Here is a 27,380-nt window from a genome sequence, read left to right as displayed (position 1 = left end):
GCAAATAATTGCCCATGATGGAATAAATAAAGTTGGATGTCGACATTCATGAATGTTGCAATGTACATGCTATCTTCATTAGCATTACTGACAAATCTTTTTCAGCTTGAGCGAATCCCTAGTCCAAGTAAAATCATTTGTTCATTCATGCTGATTTCGGTAAATATGCTTTTGGTGTCTACAAACAATACAACACATTATTTTGTTATCTCGATATCACGAAAAACAAGCAAGCAAAAATAATAATAGTGCACAACCTCTCTCGGCTTCCTTAATATTATATGCGTCTTAATATAATAATACATTTATTGTATTGTTTCATTATATTGCACAGCACCACCAATACATGGGTTCTGTATTGTTTGGTACTTTTTCTTTTTTCGATGTGTACGTGACCGAGAACAGTATGTGCGTGCATGCATAATAGACTGGGTGGGGAAAATTCCAGAAAGGCAGACCTTATCAATCGGTGATAATATATAAGAGCTCACCATCATGACAACGTCAGTGTTAAATCTACATCACACAGAGAAGAGGAATTCACTGTTGAACACAGGTGAGCAAATTTTACCCATACCTGAGCAAGCAGTTAATAATTACTACACATTTTTGATAAAACCATGTAGTGTAGATGTGCACTGCTGTACATCTGTTTGACACTAAATCTCATTTGTGATTTGTGCTCTGATCCATAGTTAATGGATTATTTGGTACTTACTTACAATGCTGGCTCATCCTTGCTGAGATGTGCAAAGTCTTATTTTAATGAAAATATTTGCTTCCCATCTGTGTGGCTTGTGACAAGCACACTTAGGAAAGCAAGAAGAGAGGAAAATGAGTTCAACATTATAACAAAGCTGAAAAATATAAGCACTGGATTAACAGCAACAACATTAAAACTTAGTTGTAGTTAGACCAGTCTGCATAACATAATTTTGTTTGTTTAAGACAAGATACCAAGCTGGAGTTTCTTCCTCAAATGAATGGAGTTTAGAAAACATTTGTAGTGCTAAAACTACAATGTAACAAGTAATTGTACATTTGTAATCTGTTTTTCTTGGGTTTTAAAAATGTGCATTATTTGTCTGTTTGATTTTGAGTTTTTATATATATATATAACAGAAGGACAACAGCCTGGTCATGTCGGCCTAGCCACGCTTCTACATTATCTCTAGTAACAACACTAAAGGAATTCCCTAAAAAGAAACAATGTCTCTGCATCGGACGACTATCCCCGACCCCGGTCCCCGCACTACTGAAATAGGTAAAATTTTGAGATTCATCATCTAAATATTTAGCATATTTGTTGCAGCTTCTTAGAAACTGGTAATATTTCAAGTTTACTAAAAAAAATATTATTGACATTCTCGTTTACTTTCTATGTCCTTCTAGTGTCTGAAACTGACAGGGAAAAACATATTCTACTGCAAATGCTGGATCTGCACAGGGAAAAAGTGTCACCTCTGGATCTTACAACACTATTGTATATCACCACTCCAAGCACTGAAGATGAATTTCCCCAGGACCCAACAGAGCTCTCAAATGCCTTCCTCCGGCGACTTTGGCTGTATAATCCCCAAGCCCGTAACACCGGCTGTAAGAACGTGGCAGGAGCCTACGGATTAAATGTGGAAGAAAACACACAGTGTGCTATCAATCCTTTGGACTTGGTTGCTGCCGTGTACATGACCACAAATAGTTTCCTACGACGAGAGATCACCTACCGAATGTTGCAGTGTAACTTGGCAGTGCCTCTGTATCTTCCACCTGTTTATCCAGAAAAGAAGGGGACTGTCCTCCTGTGTCCTTTTAGAGATGTTTTAGGTCAGTGGAAGTCACCATCTGAGGGTTGTAACATGAAGAACATGGCCAATTCTAGGATGCCGTTTCTCTCTGCAGTGAGGCTAGGTTACTGCAGCGTCTCAAAATCTCGAGTACTTAACCATGTGCTTGGGGGTCCACACGAGCGAAATCAATGCTTTGTAAACAGTGACATGGAAGGAGGGCAGCTGCCTCGAGTCCTCTCAGATGGAATGGTGGAGGTGTGCTGGAATCTGACTTCAGGGGATAATCGTGATAGTGTCTTTCCTTGTCCTGTGCTAGTAGCTAATCTCCGTGGGGATGCCGCCAATTACGACAAACAGACAAGTCTTCTGTGCTATACGTCTGCAGTCCTCGTAGTGTTCTGTGGAAGCTTTGGTGCCATGGAGCAAGAACTGCTTGCCTTGTGGAGGGACAGTACAAGTCACATGATTCTAATCGACTGCTCAACGCCAATGGAAGAGGATGGTCAGGGGGACTATACTGAGAAAGTTAAGCAGAGGCTGGTGAAAGATTTAGAACTCCCTGATGAAATGTTGATTTCTGGCTGTGATGGTCATGAGGAACGGATTGCTGACAGCCTAAGAGATGTTCTGAATCACCTTATTCCACACCTGCACACTGCAAACCTTGTTGGGACAGCAGGTATGGCCAATGATCTCAACATGAACGTTGACGAAGATCATATCTGTCGAATGGCATTCAGAGAAGTTGAAGAGGTCCTGAGTGGAATCGAAGATGGGGTGTCCACATTTTTGGAGAACCAGCTGCCCCTGCAGGGTGCAGTGTGGAAACAGTTGTGTCAGCTGGAGAAGAATGAAGGACGCCGTCAGCTACACACAACCCAGGGCTTAACAGAAGAAAAGGAAGTTCTTATTAAACATCTACTTGATTATAAATTAACAACAGCCATGAGAGCATTCATGGGAGCTCTGTGTACATTTGACACGACCCAGCGGGCATTTTTCCTGTCTTGGATGAAAGTGAAACTTGAAGTTATGCAGTTGGACAAACTGTCCCAACTTAGGGAAACAGATGGGGAAGAGATGCAAGAACATTGCATTGGACTTGAACACTTCCTTCGGGAGATGGGACTGGTCTACGAACGATATTTCCGTGGCCCAAACAGTGACTTGTACGACATGTTTCGCTTACCATATGTAGGTGCTGAACTACTCCTTTATGGAGTTCCACTTGAACTTTATGATGGTGATGCCTCCGCTTTCCCCTTTAACTGGGTTTACAGCGTTCTCTATGAGGTACACAAGCAGCTGCCAAAGTCAAGTCGAATGAGAGTTTTGACAATCTTAGGTTTCCACAACTCAAAGAACGCAGAGGTTTTATCCGCAATGTTTGGTGTGAACTTCCCGAAGTGGGGCAGAAGACATATCAAAGGGGCATACATGCTTCTCCTAACCCTGCCTGACAACCTCAGAATGGAGATGGACTGTGAGTTTCTAATGCTGATTGGCACAGAAGGTTTGAACCGCCAAGGTGCACCACAATCAGAAAGAGGTCTTGTTCATGACAGTGAACTGGCTACTTTTGTCAGTGGACTGAGTGATGTTACGCTGGTAAATTTCCCCAATGAGCTTGAAGGTGAAACAAGAGGCAACCTTCAAATTGCTGTCAATGCTCTTCTCTGCACAAAAGATTTTGAGAGGAAGACTACCTTTCTGGTTGCTTCAGAGGGTGAAGGAATGGATGGAAAAGTCATGAGTTATGTAATTGATTTACTGGCCACAGGACAGTCCCTGGAGGAATCGAAAAAAATTGGTATAAGCCACAACCTGACCAGTCCATGGACCAACAACTTTGTGACTACACAAAATGATCGAAGCTACAGTGATGCAGTTCTTGGGCTAAAGCAAAGCCTGTTGGCTATGTTCCATGAAAAAGCAACAAAAGGCCAGCCAACCTGCTTGGGTTCATTTATGGAGCATATGTGCAACTTGTGGGAGTCTGTAAAAAATGAAAACGTTGCCATAAAGTTTGGAGACACAAGGACAGCCGATCCCATTATTGGCCTCTGTGCAACACTCGCACAGGGTAAGAAACAGCTCACTGACCAAATGGATAGCTGGGTTCAAGGGTTGGACTATCATATAACAGATTTAAAAGAATCAGCATCACAATATGGAGAAACCTTGAATTCAGATGGCATAGTGAGAATCTTAAAAGAAGAAGCAACTCTCAAAATAAATACAGAAGGAGACAACATGAGAACAAGTCTCTGGGAGTACATCAGGCAGAAGGATATTGATATTGCACACGTGGACAAGTACAGAGCAATGCTGCTAAACAAAGTAGGCTTAATTCAAGAGCAATTGAAAGCTGATGTTTTTACAAAAATAGAGTCTGCAACCATCCAGCACAGCTTAAAAATTGAGACACAACCCTTGTTTACAGCACTTGAATCAGCCCTGGAGGTCAAGATATCCTCACTCCTGCAAACCTGCAAAAACACTGACCAGGTGATTCAGAACAAAGAGCTTGAACGGGAATTTGTTAGTGTTTGGGAAAACCTTCCATCACACATGCGGGATTTCCGTCTAGAGACGCAAGAAATCTTAGTTAGGATGGCGGAGAAGCTAAAGGAAAACTTAAGCTATCGTGGTCTGAAAAAGCAAAATGTTAAACTCTGGAATGCAAACCAACTTAATGGCTTTACAGTGAGGAATGCACATTTTGCTCTTAACAGCAAGATGAAGAAAACCCTGAAATACAATAAAGACGTTGCACAAAGATTCACCAACAATTTGGTAGAGGACTGTGACAGGAGAGTCTCAGACAAATTGAGTCACAATGAGGGCTACTCAGACACTTACATGAGAGAATTACTTGCAACTGTAGACAAGGGCCTAGAAGTTTTAAAAATGGAGCCATTCAACCTAAAGCCCAAATATGAAGTGGAAATAAAAGGATACATTTGCAGTAAAGCAGCTAAGTCTTTTCAAGAAATGCAGGACTCAGTCATAAGGGAAAATGAAATGAAAGAGAGATTTCTCAGTGAGACCAAGGACAAACATAGGAAGAATTTCATTGATCAATTCCGAAAAAGGGAGCAATGTCAAAAGGCAGCTGAAGCTTTCACCAACCAGTGCCTCAAACCGACTGCTGAAGACTTCATTTATAGCAGCTTAGAGCAACAGATATTCGATGATATGCTCCAGAAGAAAAATGCACAACTTTATAGCTCACCAAAGAAGTTTCATTATGGTCTTCTTAGAGACATGCTGCTAAAGCACAGCTTTGAAAATTTCCATGAATACCTGCAGTCCCGTGACAATTTCAGTCGAAAGACTATAGAGAACTTTATCACAAAACATCTGTCAGGTTCTGTTATGATAGAAGACCGCAGGGTACAGCGAATGCAGCAAATCTTTGAATGGATGAAGAAGAGCATTGTTCAGGCATCTGAAAACAGCCGTGGGGAACAACGCAGTATTAGACAATTACTGGAAGAAATCTGCATCAACTTGGAGAGTCTAGGAAAAATCACTGTGCCAACACAAATCATGGAAAGATCTTTGTTTGACCTAACTACACATCATGACCACTTCCTTGCAAACCTACAGGAATCGGTCTCTGATTTATCTGCATCAATTGCTCATGAATTTATGGAAAACGAGGAGGTCATTGAAGTCCCTGATGACCTCCCAAAAAAACTTCAAGACATGCTATATGAAAGAGTGAAAGGTTGCGATAAGTGCTGTCCTTTCTGCAAAGCTCCATGTGACATGGGAGAAACAGAACATAAAGTGCACCAAGCCGTCGTGCATCGACCCAAAGGTCTTGTGTGTTACACCAATGCCAACTCCACCACTCTTTCTCACAGCACTTGCTCGGCAGATATCGTTGGACAAAACCAATTTCAAAACAGACACACGAAGGGCATGTCTTTGCCCTTTAAGGAGTACCAGTCTATCTATCCAGACTGGAACATTTCACCTGAGGATCCCAGGAATATAGGGCCAGCATTGTACTGGAGATATGTGTTCATGAGGTTCAACAGCAGATTTGCTAACAAGTATCAATGTGCACCTGCAATGTTACCTGAAGCTTGGGGGAAAATCACTCAGATGGAGGCCTTACAGAGCCTGAAAGAGGCCTTTGAAATCACAGAGTGATTAAAAAGTGAACCATTAGCACAACCATTATTATGTCCAAGCCTTTGATTTTTATTATTTCACTTTGCTTGATTAAACATAAATTGCATACACTATTAAACACTTTTCTAGAATTATTAGAACTTCCTATTATATTTGCCCCTTAAAATGTTCATAAGTTAGATCTCAGATATATTCACTCATTTCTTTATTATTATACAGAGAATGTCTTGACTCTATATCTGACACTGTTATTTCATTATAATCTTGTTCTGATACATAGATTACAAATAAAATAATTTTATTAAAATCAAGTTTCTCTCTTTTTTACTTTTTTATAAGCAAATACCAATAATGCAAGATTTAAGATAAATTAAGACAAACGAGCAAATTATTTTATTATAATTTCATATTTATACTGCATATTTATTTATTTAATGAGTACCAATTAATATATACACAAGTCAGTCCATACAAGTTGATCTACACACATTAGGGGACATTCATCCTACTCCAAACCTAACCCTAAACCCAACATTTCACAGGATTAAGGGCGTAGCTGTGTCCTATCTAGTCAAAATTGCTGTTTTTATCCAACCCCCAAACCTAACCCTAAACCCAACATCACACTAGATTTGGCCCATTTTATCTAGCATGAATGACCTCCTGGCTTTGAGCCAATATTTCTACCCACTGAGCCACTGTGTCAACAAAGTAAAGATATACCACATATAAAAATACTATACTTAATCCTATACTACCGTATACTACTATACTATACTGTATATTGAAGATTAAATATTACGATTATTAACATATAGTGCAGCATTATGTGAAACTGTACGTTTAAAACGTTTAAACATTTTCCATTGCCATTATGATGTCCTTTTTGAGGAATAATTAAAAATTTCAAATACAAATAAATGCAAAATATAAAGCTTTGCACAAAAAAGCAGCATAAAAAACAAGCCACGACAATAAGACAGATCAATGGTCACAAGTAAAAATCAAAAGCAGACACACGTAGCAAGTAAAAATTAAAGCAGACCAATATAAAATATTAATCAAAGCAAACCAATAACTCACTACCAAGGTCTCCACCCAGCAGGTAGCTTCAGAGCATGTCTCTGACAGCGCTGTTTGGATATCATGTATTATACTCCCGCCCACTTTTAAAAACAAAGTTTGAACGCGTGTTTATGTTTACCGGAACCTACAGTGTAATCTCATATACAGTGTTATGACGTAAATAGTCCTCAGATTGTATATTCTGTTCTATTACAAGACGTTTATGCAAAATCTGATGTAAACAACAGACTATATATCTATATTTCACAGATTATACGCATTTGTGGACAAAAATGGTCATTGGATGTATTCTTTTAGACTGTTTTCATGGGTTATTCACACATCTGAAACAGACTGGATTTGACTCGCGATCGTTTTATCAACACAAAGGTAAGAAGTCCCGTTTATATTCTGCATGTTGTCATCTGGACTTCTGTCACAAAATACCACATTAATGATGCTAAAGCAGGGGTTTTCAAACCTGTCCTGAACGACCACTAGTACTGCACATTTTGCATGTCTCCCTCATTAGACTCACCTGGTTTAAATTATTCAGCTCATTAGTAGAGATTGCAAGACCTGAACTGGGTGTGTAAGGTAACTGAATGAGGTGTGTCACAAAAGGGAAACATGTGAAATGTGCAGTACTAGTGGTCCTCCAGGACAGGTCTGAAAACCCCTGTGCTAGAGCATCTGTATCTCAAAACAGAGTCCATACACTGATGCTAAACCCGTAGACTTTTTAAACGATGTAAAGTAATGTTAATATTATTAATGTTTGTAGACAGTAGGCTATATAGATATTGTTAGTAGCGTTAAAAAAACTGACGTCATCTCGCCCACGAATTGGTGCGCGTCGAGGCGGTGAACTTGTGTGTGTGTTTTAACAGTCATTGCCAATAAGAACGAGGTGGCTAAAAGCTATGCTAGTTAGTTTGCAGCGTGGTTTCTCCTGCAAAGCCAGTGGGCAGCTACCGTACTTTTCGAAAGTTATAAGACATATTTAACTTCATTATTTCACAATTCTACGTGAACTAACCAAGTAATAGTGTTTTGCCAAACACCCAACACACATTAATAAAACAATGGATTTTTTCTGTCGCAAAGAGCAAGATTTGCGTGGTCAAAAGCAAATATTTACTACACAGACTACAACAACTGCCAAACTTCAGGCTGCATCTTATGAAGTTTCATATCTCATTGCAAAATCTAAGAAGCCACACACAATTGGCGAGACACTCGTTCTCCCTGCAGCAATAGCTATGTGTCAAGCTATGGATAATGAAAAAATAGCGAGTCAGCTTAAAAAGGTCCCACTGTCAGATAACACCGTTGCCCGACGAATAGATGACATGGCAAACGATAGAAAGATTCAGCTTATTGATCGTATAAAAAATCCGGAAAATTTTCCCTACAACTTGATGAATCGACAGATATATCAAATGCAGCACAGCTGCTCATATTTGTCAGATACTACTTTGAGGGGAAACTACATGAAGATATGTTATTTTGCACTGGATGGGACATGCACAGGACAGGATATATTCAACAAAATTGATAGCAAGATGCAGGAAGCGGGACTGAGTTGGATAACTGTGTGGGCGTGTGTACAGACGGAGCCGGTGCTATGATGGGCAAACATAAGGGTCTAAAGGCAATGATACAGGCAGTTGCACCCCACGTCAGAGTCCTGCAACGGGTCGGGTACCCGCGGGTACCCGCATAAAAGTGTCTCAAACGGGTAGATTGTGACATTCCTAAAATTCACGGGCGGGGCCGCGGGCGGATAATTAACTCCGCGCGGGCGGGTAGTAGTGCAAATGAAAATATGTGCAAAATTTGTATGTCTAAGGATGTGCACACCAAACTTTGAAACACGGCTGTTTTTTCAGCCAAGCGCTTTTTAGCTGTGATACTTACGCTGTGAGCCGGTTGGTTGTTGTGATACTTGTCCCGCCCTTCCTCCACTGTGATTGGACGGCCGTGTGACAACTGACAACTGACATTGACGAGCGGAGCATTTCACCCAAACTTTAATCTCTTTCAACTCTCGACGCTCAGCGCCGAGCGCGGAAAAAAACGCTGACCGCCGGCTTAATTACCATTACACGCGGAACATATGACATTTGACCCATCATGTCACCACCACTACAACAGTGCGCGACCAGTTTGTTGATTCTTCTCGTAGCCTAGTTGGAGCGAGCGTTGCAGGACTCTGGCATAAAGTTTTGCTGTTGATAGCCGGAAGCTGAACGTCTTCTCTTAGAAAGCATTTCGAGACGAGACTTAGGATCACAGCAGGGGTTGTGTAGGTAGGTTGTTCTTTTTCTTGTTTTTTTATTAATATGTCTATTTCTGTATAGTTATCATGTTCCATTTGTGCCGATAGGCTACTTAAATGGCACAAAACAGAGCGCACTTTAGCCTCATTAGCCTGTTTCATTAGCCTATTCATGACGCTGTTGTGATGTTGAGAGAGGTAACTTACGAGATAAAAAATAAAGCACTTTAATTGGAATGATATTAGCGTGTGTGATGTATGCGGGTACGGGTCGGGTAACGGGCCAAATATTAACGGGTCCGGGCGGGTGCGGATTTAATTTTGATATTATCACGGGTGACGGGTCGGATCTGGTGCTGAACTTTGCAGGTACGGACGGACACGGGTCTCCAAAAATGGACCCGTGCAGGACTCTGCCCCACGTAAGATTCACCTATTGTTTTATACACAGAGAAGCTCTTTTTTCTAATTCCCTTGATAATGAGCTGAGTAGCGTGCCTCAAACAGCAATTAAAATTGTTAACGTAATAAAAGCACGTCCCATCAATACGAGACTGTTTGCTGTTATGTGAAAAGAAATGGGATCTGAACATGAATCTTTACTGTTGTACACTGAGGTCAGGTGGTTGTCGTGTGGTTAAGTATTGTGGCATCTTTTTGAAATGAAAGATGAAGTGCGACTATTTATATTGGATATAAATCTCCCTAAGTTATCGGATTTGTAAAGAAGATGGGCGAGTAGAAAAAGGAAGTGTGGAGATGTTTGATGCACTACATGAATTTATTGAGGAGAATGAGCTGCTTCTGGATGACGGGACAAAAACATTGATAACGAATCATTTACGTGGACTTATTGGACATTTCAAGCGGTATGTATGGGGGGGGGGGGGTAGAGGCAAAAAGTTTGGGAACCTTGAACTACAGTATCCCTTCAAGGCAGTACTTACCAATTCTGGCCCTTGAGTACCCCCTTCCAGAGTACCTGATTTAACTCATCAGCCTAATTTCAGAATGCTTAAGTTAAGTCAGGTGTGTTAAATAAGGAGACATCTAAAACATTATGGTAGGGGGTACTCGAGGACCAGTATAGGGAAACACTGCTTTAAGGAATAGTACAGACAAATGTTGCTTATTAATGATGTTTTCTGAAAAGCTGCATTCATCTGATCGTATTGCAAAATTATGCTCCACATCCCGAAAACTAGAACTTCTTTAGCTCGCTAATTAAATCCTAGGACCCTGTCCCGGGTCCAAAATTACTTATTATGACTTAATATAAAATATTCTTTTAATTTGTAATGGTCTGTCATGGTCCCCAGTAACACATATGAGATACTGTTTGAAAGCTTAGAGTCTCTACTTTCTGCAGATATGCATCACTTTGACATTTCTTTTACTGTAAGAAAGTTATTTACACTTAATTTACACTATCACCCCCCCCCCCCCCCCATATTTTTTATATGATTTAATATTCACATATTTCATATTTTTCAAGTATGACAAACATGGGCAAGTCTTATATCAAATGAAAGCTCTCACTCTCAGAAATAAGGCTACAGCATTATTCTTGTTCTATTCTCAACACATATCCAACAATAGTTGAATGAATAATAAGGTAAAAAATTGTCTTTTGTAAATTTAAGTGAAACTTGAGCGTGAACTGCCTCAGATAGCACAGTGCATGAATAGTCCCTTGCTATTTATTATATGTGCAAAACAAAACAAAGTACTTTTATATAAAAAATGTATTTTCACACCCTTCAGTAAAATAAGAATATCTTTTGAATACGACATGCTAAAGAGATCACTCTTTTTTGGGTGTTTACTGTCTGCTGCTGTTAACAACCAGAACTGTCTGCAGTCTGCTAGAGCACACAGAACCAGAGTTATACACTATCAAAGACAGTCTTTACAACATAAAAAAAGAAAATTTGGTGTTTCAACATATGAAAAACAACATAAATAACAATATTTGTCACAAACAGCAGCTTTTTCTGTAACTTCAAAGGTTTTTCTTTAAAATGATATAAAGATATTGCTTTTATTCCACTGTATGTGGTTATGGGGACACTTCAAATGTTTTTAGGCAGAAATTGTATAGAAAAAGGGTTTTATTCCTCCCTTCAGTTGGAGTAAAATAACTTTTGCATACATTATGATAGAGAAAAAATCTTTTTCCTCTGTAAGCTGACAATTGCTGGAATCAAACAAAACTGCGTGCAGGTAGCTGGAGCACCCATCCAGAGTTATACACTTTCAAATAAAAACTTTAGAAAAAAAACATCAAAAAGCGCCAATTTATTTTTGTGTTTATTAGAGGACTGACAACACATACAACCATTTTTAGCACTTTCAACAGTGTTTTGTGTCATTTCAAAGGGTTTCCTGTAAAATGATAACAAACTTTTGTATGTAAACCTCTGCATGTGGGTATGGGAAGCTTTTGAAATTGAGTAGGCCAAATCCAGGCGAAAATCTTCAAAAGTTAAAATACTTTTATACATTTTGGACAGCATTTACACTTGATCTTATAAAAGGATTGTGACAGTACTGTATCAGATCAGTAGTTATGCAAGAAGGGACCAAATCTAACTATATCCCAATAAAGGATGTTATCATGTTGTGAAACTTACTGTATGTACTTCTGTACTTGTTATATCTTAAAGAGAGTCGAGCAAATAACTACTGGCTACGCAAAAAGGATTAAAGGATTTTTTTCTACTTTACACAGTCTGTTTGTCTGAGCCATGGATTTAAAGAAAGAACAGATGAATGTTGATTCCACGCCTGTGATGCATGTGCTTCGATTTCAAGCCTCTCACTTAAACGCTGTAGCTTAACAAAGTAGTCAGAAAGTCTTACAGCTGAACACTTTTCACAACTGATTTAGAAATATGATTGAAGAAATCATCATCACAAACTCCAGTCAGCTCAAATAATTTCTTTCAGTGGGAAGATTTGCAGTCTTGCTATATTTTATAGCACAAGACAGCACAGCACAACACAGATGGTTGATAGATGTCGCGTCCTCATTGCCAGCTGACGAAATGACGGCCCTCCATCTTGTTTTTTTGTTGACATTGAAGCCACTGTAAATCTGCTCACATCAGGCTGAACATCTGTTCAACTTATCTAAAGGACAGACTGTGATTCATAACACCGCCAATCAAAGTGTCTCAAATCTCATTGAAATTCTTCTGCTCTGCTTTCCTCCTCTACCCTGCTGTCCCCCTGTGCCCACCCATCTGATATAATCACTTCTTACTCTCACTTTAGCAAATCTTTTCCTTTCACTGACACTTGTTTGTCCAACCACTCCATTTCAGTCCACATCTTATCTTAATTTCGATATTAATCTTTCTGCAGAGCATTAAGGAATACGGGGACTGGGAATCAAGCACAGCCAAGTCATGATGGTTTTGTAAATTGCTAGAACATTACCAGCAGTTATTATTATAATGCCATCTGACAGTAAGCCATTTGAGTATGGCATGATGTTAGATGACAGCAAGAACATTGAGACATTTGTCCATATGTGTACTTCTCTTCATGGACATAAAAAGTGTTCAACTGTGAACTCTGACAGTATAACCACTCCTCAAGCTATTAAAGAAACACGCGTACCACACTGCAAAAAAATTACTTTCTTACACTGCAAAAAAAAAAAAAAAATTCAAGGAAAAAAATTCTTATTATTTTTGTCTTGTGTTCAGTAAAAAAAAATCTAAAATCAAGATGTATTTTTTTGATAAGCAAAATGACCTAGGAAAATAAGTCTAGTTTTTAGACAAAAAATATAAAATTTAAGCGAATTTGTGCTTTAAACAAGCAAAAAAAAAATCTGCCAATGGAATAAGAAAATTTTTCTTGAATCGTGTTTATGAAAAAAGTAAACTTATTTCAAGATAATTTTTCATATTCCATGCATAAAATAAGAAAAAAAATCTGCCAATGGGGTAAGCATTTTTTCCTGAATTTTTCTTGAATTTATTGTTTTTTTTTTGTTGCTTGTTTTATGCACAAAATCACTTAAATTTGATATATAGACAAAAGTATAAAGAATTTTTTTAGTAAAACAAAATATAAAAATTCTTAAATCAAGATGTATTTTCTTGATGACCAAAATGACCTAGGAAAATAAATCTAGTTTTTAGACAAAAACTATAAATTTTAAGCAAATTTAAGCAAAAAAAAAAAAAAAAAAAATCTGCCAATGGAATACATTTTTTTCTTGAATTAAGTGTTTATAAAAAAAAGGAAACTTATTTCAAGAAAAATTTTCTTATTCCATTGGCATTTTTTCCCTTGTTTGAAGCACTAATTTACTTAAAGTAGATTTTTTTGTCTAAAAACAAGACTTATTTTCGTAGCTCATTTTGCTCATAAAGAAAATACATCTTAAATTAAGAATTTTTTGATATTTACTGAAAACAAGACAAACATACTATGAATACAACATGCTTGATCGTTTCTCATATCCACAGCTTAAGAAAACATATTGTGTGTTGTGGATAAAATTCTCTGGCCAAGCAGGAATGAGAGTCTTGATGAATACATAAACTTGCAGTATTTTCAAGATATTACTAAGTTGTTTGTCTAGTTTTAATGGCAACGTATGTGTTTTGAATAAATATGTGAATAAAAAGTTCAATTGAACTGTGTTGCTAAATTATTTAAATTTATGGAGAAAACCATTAAGAGCTAATTTTATGCGTATTAAATAAATATCACCCTTGTCAGTTGTAGTTAGTAGAAAGTTAAGGACTCAGCAGGGTCTCAAATGACACAAACCAAGAGCCTTTACACTGTTGATATTCATTGTTGTTTGTAGTATGATTGTTTCTTCCTTTTGCATGCTTATAAATGGCTGTTCACATGTCAGTTAGTAACATTTGTGAAATACAGATTTAAATTAAATACATACAAGCGTGAGAATACATTTGATTAGTTAACACAGGACGAAAAACATGAATGACTAACACAGCACACAATCACGTCTGTCCAGTAAAATGGTCTCTAGGTCAAAAATTTCCAAATAAAAAATCCCCTCCCTCTCAATCCACCTACGTTTGACTAATAATAGTAAATAGAAAATAATGTTCAGGGTTATCATACACACTAAAATGCTGATGGCTAACAACCTCTGCTCTTGTATGATCCACCAAAACTTTCTGTTTCAATTGAAAATTAGCCATCTAAAAACAGATTAGTACTAAAAAATCTACAAATTGTCAAAATCAACTACCCAGTTAAGGGCGCAGTTAGGCAACATCACCACACGAGGTCAGGAGAATCATGCATTATTCATAGTGCATTCACACCCATCTGCTTGCTTTGTTTTCTTAGGGTGGATTGCATCAACAGGGATTAAATTAAACAGAGTTTAGAGCTAATCTAGGATTTGTTGATCTCAGTTTAATTTTAATTCGAGTTGTGTTGCACCACTTAAAGTTGAACACAGATTAACAAATCATAGACTTAAGCTTTAACCTGTATTAAACCCTTCATCTGTGTTTTGTTTTGTTTTGTTAACCAGTTTAAGCCGCCAAAGAAAATTAAATTTTTGTATTATAAATCACTACATAATGAACTACCCAGTCTCATGAAATTATGTACCTATAGTCACGTAATTTTTAAATTCTTTCTTGTGATACTGTCATGAATTATTGCGTTTTTCCGTGATCGTATCACGAATTTTATGTTTGTGTCATTGTTACATATTGCTTACTTAACTGCTTTTTCCTATTTTCAAACCATTATTACTTTGGTTTTTAGGGTTAATTTTGGTGTTGCATTAGGATGTCACTTTAAGTATTGGTTTATATATTATTTTTTATTTATTTTTTTATATTTTCTGATTTTTAAACTATTTTTGCCTGGGTTAGAGTTGGGTTTGGTAAGGATGTCATTTTATGTAAATCTAACCCAAAACCAAAGCGACAATGGTAAGAAAATAGGACAAAACAGTTGAGTAACCAATACTTACAATGACACATAAATAAACATTTGTGAAACAATCACGAAAAAACACGGAAATTCGTGACAGTATCACAAAAAAGAATCAATAAATTACGTGACTATAGGTACATAATTTCGTGAGACTGGGCTGTAATGAACGCTGTTTTGTGTAATTGGTATAATCCCAGATAGCAATGAGTCGGCGGACCACCGGCGGTGCTCTGGAGGCAGTAAGCGTCATAACGGCCTAATCGCAAACCAGGGGCGTAGCCAGTAATGGGCCAGGGCGGCACTGGCCCGCCCAGGCAAGTTTAATCAAAATACATTTTTTGTTTATTTTTATTATTCAAATGTATTTAAAAAATATATATGAATATAATCCTGATTTATTGTTGACCGGTGTGTGTATAATTTGCTTTCTAAATAAAATGGAATTGTTAAAGCAAGTTGTAGGAAGCCTCCGGAACGTAATTGGTTGCTAGGGGTTCTGACAGGTAGACTCTGTGGGTAGCGACGGGCTCGAGCAGCCAGCCAGCTAACTTTGCTAAATGCTTTTTTAGCTAATATTAAAATTGCCACAATAATGGCTAAAGTTTCTTTAATGTGTTATATAAAAAAGCAAGAGTTGAGGAAGACGCCACTGCCTCCATCTGCCGAGTCCTACCAGCTCAGTTCTTCAGACTCATCAACCCACAAGGCGGCTAGTCAGGCGCGCTGGTGGCGCCGGTTGCCGCTTGCTCTCTGGCGGCAGTTCCAGTGCGCTCTCCGGTCAGACTGACACAGGTTGACCCGCCGATCTAACGGCAATTGATGAACCACGTACAACCCGATTTGAATCGACGAGTACTACTCGCCTCAAAAACCTGTGCATTTTGTTTTTTGAAAAATAACTCTGTGACTCTTTGGACTATAATGAGATCATTTCTGTTTTCAACATTAAACCCAGGCGTTTGCGTCTTTTTTTTTAGAATGAAAACAACAAAGGTAAGCCTGTTGTTTAACTCATTTCCATGATTTTTGCTCGGGAAGTGATTTAACTAAGTGGTGTGTTGTGTATAGATGTATGCCTTATAGGTTAAGTTACATTGTTTAATTTAAACGAGTTGCTATTTTTTGGCACAAAAGCTTAATTTCCAACAGGCTGATTGAACTGTATATGGTTGATTTAATATAAATTAGGAAGTGTGTTGTTATTTATTTCAAACCGTGCTCTGCTGAGAGTTTTCATTATTTCAATTTCCTGTTACTTTTAGCCTACTTTATTTCAGGTGAACTGTTTTTGCACTACTGACTAGCCTAAATAAGACTGCCTGGCCTGGTTTGTCCTTTATTGAGCTATGTGTTGGTTGAACATGTTTAGACAGTGTTTTATTATTGCCTTCGCCGAAAATTGCAAAGGAAAGATGTCACTGTTTTTGCAGATTGTCTATTCTTTTTTCTACTCTAAGGTTTAATTATTATTTAAGACATTTATTCTAGGATAAACTATTGGCCCACTCACTTTTGCCCCGGCCCGCCCAAAATACAATTTCTGCCTACGCCCCTGTCGCAAACAGGTCTGACGGCGGACCGCCGGCGGCAGCCGCTTTTGCATAAATTAAGCAGTCGGTCCGCCGGCTGCATGCTGGCGGCATCTCGCAACAAATGGGAGTGACGTATTCGGTGGCAAAAGTTTCATCCCCGCCAGCGGGACGCACCTATAGCCGACAGCTTGGGGCTGGCGGCATAAAGAAACCATGCGGACATTTTTTGCTATCTGGGATACCATGTGTTTACGAGGTTTATGGTTAAAAAAACATTATTTTCCACATATCGTATATTTTTGTAGCTTAAGGTATCCTGCTTTTCTCAAACGCTTTGATTTTGTACAAAACTCATAGATCTGAAAAGTGCAGTGTCCCTGATTGGCCAGCTAATTTGTACTTTGTGATTAGCCTGAATACCTCTAACGTCAGCCGTAAATGTGACACTCTTTAACATGTTTGAAAGATTCGCTAACAATGCAATGCTAACAGGAGTTAACTAACAGGCTGTGAGTCAAAGCGGGAGGAATTATGATAATGTCGGTCTTGTCCACATCACCAATCCCAGGAAGTAAACTGTTGCCTACAATCCGTGTGTTTGTCGTAGTCCAAGAAAAGAGATTTACGTTGGAGACGTTAACTCGCGTCATTGTTTACTTTGTGGTTTGTACCTTTTGCATATTGTTAACATGTACTAATACACAGATCAGGGTTCCCTTCAAATTCAAGGACCTTTCAAGGACTTTCCAGGTCCAATACTCTCACACTTTGGGGACGCCTCCAAGGTTAAGTGCGTCTGAATGTGTAAATCAAATTCAACCAATGGTGAGGCTTAACGGCAAAGACAGGGTGACGCAGGAGCCAGGAAGTATATTGCTATCTGAAATATTGCCAAAGACGGCGTTACAGGGACGCAGGAAGTATAGCAAGAGAGACGCAGCGTCTCGTTCCCTTCTCAGGGAACAACAGTTACATACCGAGACAGTTTCATATGTAAAACACAACTATGCAAAAAAGCATTTTGGTATGAATCAACATTCGCATACAGAAGATATAAGCATTTAAAGTGAACAGATTAGCACGTGTGCTTAAAAAGTCTAGAATTTTTATGATATTATCCTACACTACATAGGGAATAATATGTCTTTTTTTCTCCAAAAAACTTAATATTTTTTAATAAAATAGATTCAAGCACTTTCAACAACCAGTATCTGTGTGCAACACTGTGTGTGTATATTTTCAAAAACTAAGAAGGGCCTTGAATCCCCCCCCCCAGATTCACAAACCTGCAAGGATTTCAAGGACCGTGGGAACCCTGACAACTTACACTCTTTATGTAAAAAATATCGATATTGCATTTTTATAATCAATATTTTCGTACATCCCTATAAAAATAACAGCACTGTGTGTGCCACTGAAAAACTTTTTTTTGTTCTAACAATGTAATATATAAGTCATTTTAAGGGTGTTTGTTTTCCTTTGGTTTCTATTTATTTTACAGTAAAATACTTAAAATAAACATTACAAGCAAAAGTAGAAATTACGAGTTGCAATTGTATGATTCTAATTAGAGCTAATAAAATGTATCCTAAACAAACAACATTGCAGAGCATCGAAAAGAGACTGAGCTTGCTCCCACCTGCTACAGTATTTGCAGATTTATTACCTGCCACCCATCCGCACATCCTAATTTGCCCTGTCCACATACCAGCATGAGACCTCTATCTCAGCCCATGCACAAGAGGTCAAATAACTTGACAACCAATCAGAAGATAACTGACAAGCAGACAATCAACACTGTGTTCAGACAGTAATTTGCCTCATTCCATCCTTGACAAAAATTAATCAGCATGTGCAGTAATGCTTCCCCTGCCATCATACTGCCGGCCAACAGGAGGACACAAAAGATTCATGCAATTAAAAATGGACACTGAGGTCTACCCGAGTCCAGATTGCCCATCATTTACAACACCCCCATGTTATGATTGTATGGTGTATGCAGAGACAGCTTGTACTTATGTTATACTTACTGATGCATTTAATTTACCGGGGAGTCGATGGATTCTGTGCATGAACAAATAAACATCTGCGCAACAAAAAATAAATCAGTATCTCCATTCGTTGAATAAAACAAAATGTTTTCGCTTCAGTGTCATAATGCTTGAACTATGTGCCATTATGGGAATTGGAAGAAAAGGAGTAGGAGACATCATCATAAATATCTAAAGCTATTGTGTGCTGCTGTAAAAATTTGCATTTGTCCTCACGCTGCTGGCGACAGACAGAAGAAAATGTGCACAAACCTTAACCCAAACCTGAAATAAATGCTTGAAAAGGAAAACAAAATGAAATGCAAATACGGTGACAATGGCAAATCCATGTTATCCTTGCTCACAGCCCAATGTAGCTTTCTTTGAAGCACACTGCATACTGTATATCCCATAAGGAGTCTCCTAACTGGCTGCAAGCTCTTTTGAACAGCGCTCTTTTCAAAGTTCAGCTCCTGGTAATAGAAATTCAAACATCAAGGATGTGCAATTGTCAAGCAGTTTTCACATACAATAAACTTTGTTTTCTGTTTACAGTGAAACTTAAAGGGAATATTTGATATCACACAGACATTTCATCTCTATATATGCATTTAGCTATGTTATGACTTTTTATTCATACACTTGCAACATTTAATTGGTTTAAGGGGGGGTGGCAGTGGCTCAGTGGTTCATGTAGGTTGTCTACAAACCGGAAGGTTGGTGGTTCAATCTTCGGCTCCACCGGACCAAATGTCGAGGTGTCCTTGAGCAAGACATCTAACCCCAGCTGCTCCCGACGAGCTGGATGGCGCCTTGCATGGCTGACTCGCCGTCGGTGTATGAATGTGGGGCAACTTGTAAAGTGCTTGAATGGCCATAGGTCTGTTTAAAGCGCTATATAAAATGCAGTCTATTTACTATTCCATTTAATTAATCTTAATATATGTATATATATGTGTGTGTGTGTGTGTGTGTGTGTGTGTGTGTGTGTGTGTGTGTGTGTGTGTGTGTGTGTGTGTGTGTGTGTGTGTGTGTGGTTCAGCCCAGTCTTACAGAGTTTTGTTATATAGTCACCCTTATTTTTAGATTCTTTTTCGTGACATTATCACAAATTTTGCGTTTTTTTCATGATCGTATAACGAATTGGTTACTCAACTTTTTGTCCTATTTTCTTACCATTTTTGCTTCGGTTTAGGGTTATATTTACATAAAATGACATCCCTACCCAAACCAAACTCTTACCCTAACGCCAGGCGACATATAACAAAACACATTAGAAAAAAATAGTATAAACAAATACATAAAGTTACATTCTGATGCAAACACCAAATCTAACCCTAAACCGAAGTGACAATGATTTGAAAATAGGAAAAAGCAGTTGAGTAACCAATACGTGATTATCACACGAAAACAAGAATTTGTTATACGATCATGAAAAAAGAGTAAAAAAATTACGGGACTATATCACGAAACCTTGTGAGACTGGGTAGAGTGGTTTCAGTTTCGTTGGCCAGTTTAGTCAGCAAAAAGTAGCAATACATATTGAGAAAGCAGTGTGGCCGATTGGTTGATATGAGACTGATATAACACCGGTGTAATTACCGTAAATGACAGACAAACCTGTGAGAAACACAAAAGACAAACAAAATGAGAGAAAAGTGTTAAAACTAAATAAACATAGTAACTTACCCTTTTAAGGTACTTGAAAAAATTTACAAGACATATGTGGATAACAGATTTTACTGCACATCAACGTAGAAGTGAATAATGATTGGTCATTTTACTGTCTGTCAGATTTTCTTTTTATTACAAACAACAAAGTTAAGGAAAAGAAAGATTTATTGGCTGATTGAAAAGATTTATTAGATGATGCAGGAAGTTTAAAGTTTACAAACATTGTCCGATATAACAGCAACTGCGATATATCGGTCTAGCAAAAAGTCAATTATGATTGGTCAGCTGCTCCCTACATTCCAAAATATGTTATGTAAGAAATAATTGACTACGCTCCTTTGAATTATTAAAAAATAATGCACACCCAAGGTGTTAATGCCTTATGGAAACAATGGATATAGTTTATTATCCGGGGTAGCAGCAGAGTTTTGTGTGTATGTTTGATGCGCTGGATTTCATTGAAAAGTCCCAACCGGGTCATGAGTTGCATGCGGTAATTAAGACTTCTGTCTTATGTTGGAAATAGGCACATGCATATTGTACTGTATAAATGACACAAACATGTAGTGAATCATAAGTTAAAACAGTGTTGTATAGCGTTGCAGGACTCGTACTCGCTACTCCCGCGGTAGTAACTCCATTTTTTTGACATTATCGGAAAGATTCGGTAAAGCTAATCTTTCTTTTATAAATCTGATTATACTAAAGACGTCATACTTCTCTATAGGTACTCCAAATTAACATCAGAAATGCAGAAACAGCGTATGTTATCTGAGCTTTAAAAGATGCAACTGAAATACCAATAAATGTATTTACATAAAGATGTTTTTAAGGAGAATCAACGAAGGTGAACTGTTCATTACTGGAAAAGGCTTCTTAGTAAATCTAGCAATGCTGACATCGCGGGCACGCGCGTCAAATTTCTGGGTCGAACTTCTGGTTTTTAAATGGCGTGTTACTTTAAAATGCATGTCATTCAATATGCACTTCTCTATATTTTAAGCTTTGAGTCCCTGAGGTGTTTTTATTTTACAGCAACTGTTTGAAAATTTGTGTCACGGTTGATGTGCTTCCACTAGACTCGGGGCACTAATGAAAGGTAGGTGTGACAAAATATATATCTTTTATCTTGGTACTGACGAAATTTCATCTAAACCTATGGAGGAGAAGGTATTTAAATAAATCGCGGAAATTTGGTACTGTAGTCACGTTTGTGGTGGCAGATTAGCGAACGTCCTTTAGAACATCAGAACTGTAGGCATCGTTCTAAAAACCATGAGTCTGAGTCTGAATATGACAAACTAATTCCAACTAAATGGCCCATTCCAACTAAAACAGTAAATGTTCATGATTTCATTTGAAAGAACTAACAAAATTCTACCGTCTGTTAAAATTTAATGCAAATATCCATATATAACTTTTCCTCTGATTTCTATAAAAATGTCAATCCTCAACGGATTTTTAGATATCAGGTATATTTGTAAACGGGAATGTCTGCTCTGTCTAGTCCTGTGATACATTTTGAGCTTTTGGGGTTTTGAAAATATTGTCATCATACCTAACTGTAAATAAAAAGTTTTATTACATTGACAGGTCACCCGTAAGTCACATGATTATTCATTAAACAAAATCATTGATGAATGCAAAATCATACTATACCCTCTCAGAAACACCTTGTGCCTTTAATGCTTGCCTGTCACCTTTGATAAAAAATAATTGCTGCAGTGGCTGCAATATACATACTGTAAGTCTACGAACATCCATCGGCATGAGTTTTGGCTCATTACTTTATCGCTAGAGGACAAAAATGTAGTTTTATTTATGCAAAATCAGTTAATGGAAACTCAGTAATTTTGAAATAGTTTTTAATTTACATTAAGAAAATATTGCAAAAGTTTTGTGCAAGTTTTGTAATGAAAATCAGGCTAGAACTGCTTTATGCACGTAGACCTCAATACTTTACACACAAATCAATCAACAAACATCATTCATTAAAAACAACTATAAGTACATATAACTAACAGAGAAAACAACTGAAGCATATCAAACCAGGCAAACACTAAAACTGCAATCATTTTTAATAATATTTACCACATAATTTCACATGCTGCAGTGCATGCCAGGAACTTTCAAATCCTTATTTAAATAGACAAATGCTTAAGTCTCTAAGCCTAGCCAACAAAATAATATTTGTTAGCTCAGCAAGTTTAGACTAATCCTATATACAAAAAATAAATACAGCACTCCTTTGAAAATCTTTGTTATGTATTTCCTTTTTTTTGTGATTTTACAGTGCTCTCTATGGTTTTGGTACCGCCGTCCATGCAGCATGGAGAACATTATTCTCTTATTTCATAACCTTTGTTAAATTCATGTCTTCGCAAAATGAGCATCCACAGATGGAGATCCATATGTGGTAATGTCAAGTATCTCCATTTCATCCAGCACGGTTTCTGAGTGTGCACAAAATATGATGAACTGAAATCTAATATAAAATGAATGTCATTCTCATTTACATGAACTGATCCTGCATGTCTTATTTAAGTTATTGAATCTATTATGGTGGTTTTATCATTTATTTGATCATTAACACCACTGTAAATTAAATAAGAATAATCAGTAGCCCATGTCAGAAAGATACTTCATTTTGTTTCCACCCTGACCCAGATTTTTATTGGCCAAGACAGTTTGATAAAGTTTGATTACAGTTTAATAATAAGAAATGTTTTTTACTTCACAAAGTTACTCCTGTTTTGAATCCAGATGGAGAGGTAGGGGTTCAACATTATCCTATAATGATAGTCTCATAACATAGTCTCTGCTTTGAAAACATGTCCATAGGGCGCTTACCATCTGTTTAGTCTTTTTATAAGTACGTTTGAAATCAAAGCTGTGTTTACAAGGCACAAAAAGATATGAAGTTTGAATTTTCCAAAGTTTGCTATTTTAATGACAAATACTTTTAATATCTTAAAAAAATAGCAAGATATTTATATCCATGAGCAGAACCGTATATCCTTGTTTTTTTACATTTACATCTGTGAAATACAATTTAAAGGGAACATATCATGAAAATCTGACTTTTAAGTACTATAATTGGGTCCCCAGTGCTTCTATCAACCTAGAAAATGTGAAAAAAAACAATAACTTAGTTTTTGTAAATCATTCTCTGCAACCATGTGAAAAAATAGGTCAGTGAAATTTGGCTCCCCTTGTGATGTCAGAAGGGGATCTTATTATAAGAATACCGCCACCAACCACAGCGCTGCCATTTAGTGCAAAGAGCAAGAAAATAATTGACAGCACAATTGAGTTTCAATTTCAACAAACCGCTTTTATGGCAATCAGTGTATGCTATTCATCAGCTCATTTGCATTTTAAAGGACACACCCAAAAAGGGCACATTTTGCTCACACCTACAAAGTGGACATTTTAACATGCTATATTAAATTATCTGTGGGGTATTTTGAGCTAAAACTTTACATATCTGAGGACACCAAAGATTTATTTGACATCTTAAAAAAGTCTTGTGAAATGTCCCCTTTAAAAATAAAGGTGCTTCACGATACCATAAAAATACCTTTTCTTTCTAAATTATTCTTTAAAACATCTTTAACATCTAAAGGTTATGTCTTTAAGGTGAAAATAGTTTATAAAAATGTATAAAAATAATGGTTTAAAGAATCTTTGACTAAAAGGTTATTTGAGGAACCATAAAAGTGATTTTATGACATTGCTGAAAAGAACCTTTTAAGCACCTTTATTTTTAAATAAGTGCAGTCTTATTATAATTCTTATTACTCAAATTTACTTGCAATATAATAATCTATTATCTGTAATCTGTCATATTTTACTTTACTTTCACTGCTATTCATTTTTAGTATAAGTCTATTATTGTGTTAAGAGTGTCATCGACCCTTCTCTTTGCAGTTTCTTTCTCCTTACATTAGTAGCATATTAAGCACACACGTTTAGCATATCAAATGCATAATATTACCATTATTCAATAGTGTTTACGTGACTCCAGATCTAAAAAAAACTTGCTTCAAACGGACATGAAACGTTTGCTGTACCATTATAAGGGACAATGTGCCCTCTGGGAGGTTTAATACACTCTGAAAGGGAAAAAAAAGGAGGATCTTTATGAGAAGACAACACTTTTAAGAAAATGGTGCTAAATTGCACTAAAAGTGGTTCCCTGGCTCGTAAACATAGAGCAAAAACTTTAAGTGCTATTATGGAAAACCATGAGTGGGGCCGTAGTCGTGCTAAGATGTTTGCCAACCCAAATCCAGAGGAAAACTGTCTAAAACCAAGTGATGGGCAATATTCATTTCCTTATTGTTATGAAAGTACATGTAAGTGTGAGTTTGTAGTCTTTGGCTGAAAATTGAAAATGGGATGCCAACTTTGTCACTTTGAAATAAGGTGGAAAAATAAGGGCAAAGGTGGCCTTCCACAGCAATTTCGCTCTCACTAAATTGTAAAATAATTTTTTTTTAACATACAACCCCAAATCAGAAAAAGTTGAGACACTGTAGAAATTGTGAGTATTAATTATTCCATTCCTTTTTTACTCACAATTTCTACAGTGTCCCAACTTTTTTCTGATTTGGGGTTGTACAACTTACAACTAATATACAGTGTAGACAAGTGCTTATTGTTTATATAGTTTATCAATGTTTGCTAAAAATCAAAAGGATAAAAAAAACAAAAATTTTCTAAAGCCATTTAGTAGGATTGTGTAAAGATCAGACCAAAAGTCATTATGCAGTGAAAATCCCCTTCATTTAAACTCTCACGTCTCATTTATATATGCTGCAGCATGTCGCCAAATGTCATCATTAGCTGGTGTGAAGCATGGTTGAGATGACTCAAGTGTTAACAAATTACAATCAAACATATTACCTCTGGAATTAATTTACTGACATTGCTTTTACACTTCCATTTTTGCTCAAATTAATTTTAAGCATCATGCATATGCCATAACAGCCACTTAAAAAGCAAAAGATACAAGTGCTCACCAGACTTAAAAAACGTAGCCTGTGGGTTTGTTTGTACAGTTATGGATTGTCATTGATTAGAAGGTAGATTGAACCATTTATTTATGTTTAGGGGTATTATTGTAAACAAAATTTTAATCGGGTCATAAGTTAAAGTCGGAGCTGATTTAAGTGGTTTAACTGCATTGAAGCTCTTACTTTAGCTTTTAGTGTTAACATTCAATGTTTTTCCATTTCTTTCTCCCTCATAGGAAACCTCCCTTTGTTGCTGACCTGGAACGAGCTTTGTAAAGGTTAACATTTGATTCTGCCAAAATGATTCAGTGCCAATAACTTTTAACCAGAGCCAATAGACAATGTCTCCCTTCTATGTTTGCTCTTTTGAACTTAATTTGAACTCTCTATTGTAAGCACAATACTACATGACATTCACGTTCCTAGTGCGACAGCAAGCAAAGAGGTCAAAGAAGGGTTGGATCTGTGAAGACATTATGACACAAGGGCTAAAATTATTAGCGTTGATTGTTTTACACTAAAGGCTTCGCCCAAGGCCAGATTCAGAGCTCTGGCTATGCCAAGACATTTACTTAGACAGGCAACTGCAATTAACCTTTCAAATCCACTCTATTCACCCATCTTTTTGGCCATTTTTAGTTCACCATTCTCATGGCGTCAACAAGAAGGTAATTGAATGTGTATAACCCCATGCCAGCCCCAAACCACATTAAGCCTACATTGGATTGAGGCTACGGGCACAACACAATACAACAGGTGCTCCTGTAATCATTTTGAAAGAAATATAAAGAAACTAAACTTTAAGAAACTGACTCGAAATAAATCAAAAAGTTAATGGTGATGAATAAAACATAACACATTTGAACAAAATGTGTAATGTAGATTAAGATCGCAGTTATCATTTGTGAGATTCAGAGTAATCAGTTCAATTGTTTCACAAACAGATGCATGGCTCACAAAAGCTGAAATCTGGTTATTTTCTGGATTATAGAGACAGAAGAAGAAATGCTGTGTAAAATGCTGAAGGCATTTAAACATTGGCTGTAAATCCAATCCTGCTGCACTTCTAGCCCTAAAAAACATTTCCCAACTGATCTAATCCAAAGCTCATTTAAGCCCAACATTGACCTAAACCTAGGAAACACCATATTTTTTAACATAATGCGCACATTCTCTACATATTTTCCTGCTTTACTGTTTTCTAAGCAAATGTTCGTACTTATTTGAGTCATTGTGTCTAGTTTAGTATAGAGGGTATGCATTGACGTCACTTTTCCACATGACCACGCCGGAACTCGCCCCGTCGAGTGGCAATCGTTCAACAAAATGGCTGGTTTTCATAGCGGCTTTTGCGAAAATGCCAGTGAAACTGACAACTATCAGCTTAAATTGAATTTAGTTGGACTTGATAGCAGAGGTGGATAATACTTAAGTTACATTAGTTACATTTTCCAAGCATCTGTGCTTTATTAGGCTGTTTGTATTGGAGAAAATTTTACTTCACTACATTCTAAAGCATATAATCATACTGTGTACTCTTTAATATTGTATATACCTAATTACATTAAAATTGTGTACTTTTACTTGAGTAAAAAGTACTTTAATGTACTTAAATATTAAATGTAAAACAAAAACTTGTATTTATAAAACGTAATAGCATAAAAATTATGATAATATGCTTTGGAATGTATGTTTTCCAAAGAAAAACATGGATAAAATACAAATACTTGAAAAAATACTTTTAAGTAGAAAGTAAAAGCTCTGCTTGATAGTGATCCTAGAAACTTATCAACCTACCTGTGGTTTGTGGACGTTGGCATGAACGATCAATTTACTTCTCCTTACTGTGTTTTTTGGCAGTCTGTAAAACGATAGCTCCGAATTCTTGTTAATCTGTT

General features: G+C 37.1%; 1 protein-coding gene across 2 annotated transcripts; it reads left to right on the top strand.

Annotated features, from left to right (window-relative positions):
* The first annotated feature begins 373 nt into the window (after positions 1 to 373).
* On the top strand, positions 374 to 6,229 carry gvin1l2 (GTPase, very large interferon inducible 1-like 2). 2 transcript variants are annotated; one of them, XM_055196016.2, is made up of 3 exons: positions 374 to 556; positions 1,176 to 1,264; positions 1,393 to 6,229. In XM_055196016.2, exons 2-3 carry the CDS (start codon positions 1,210 to 1,212, stop codon positions 5,949 to 5,951), a joined length of 4,614 nt encoding a protein of 1,537 aa, XP_055051991.2. In that variant the 5' UTR covers positions 374 to 556; positions 1,176 to 1,209; the 3' UTR covers positions 5,952 to 6,229. The 2 variants fall into 2 exon arrangements, with proteins under 2 accessions (XP_055051991.2, XP_055051990.2); XM_055196015.2 differs by having other exon boundaries at positions 375 to 556; positions 1,123 to 1,264.
* The last annotated feature ends 21,151 nt before the right edge of the window (positions 6,230 to 27,380 follow it).

Source organism: Misgurnus anguillicaudatus, chromosome 24, assembly GCF_027580225.2.
Source record: "Misgurnus anguillicaudatus chromosome 24, ASM2758022v2, whole genome shotgun sequence".
In the NCBI taxonomy this organism is placed as follows: domain Eukaryota; kingdom Metazoa; phylum Chordata; class Actinopteri; order Cypriniformes; family Cobitidae; genus Misgurnus; species Misgurnus anguillicaudatus.
The sequence above is the reverse complement of the archived record's forward strand: the minus strand, read 5'-3'. Positions and strand labels throughout refer to the sequence as shown.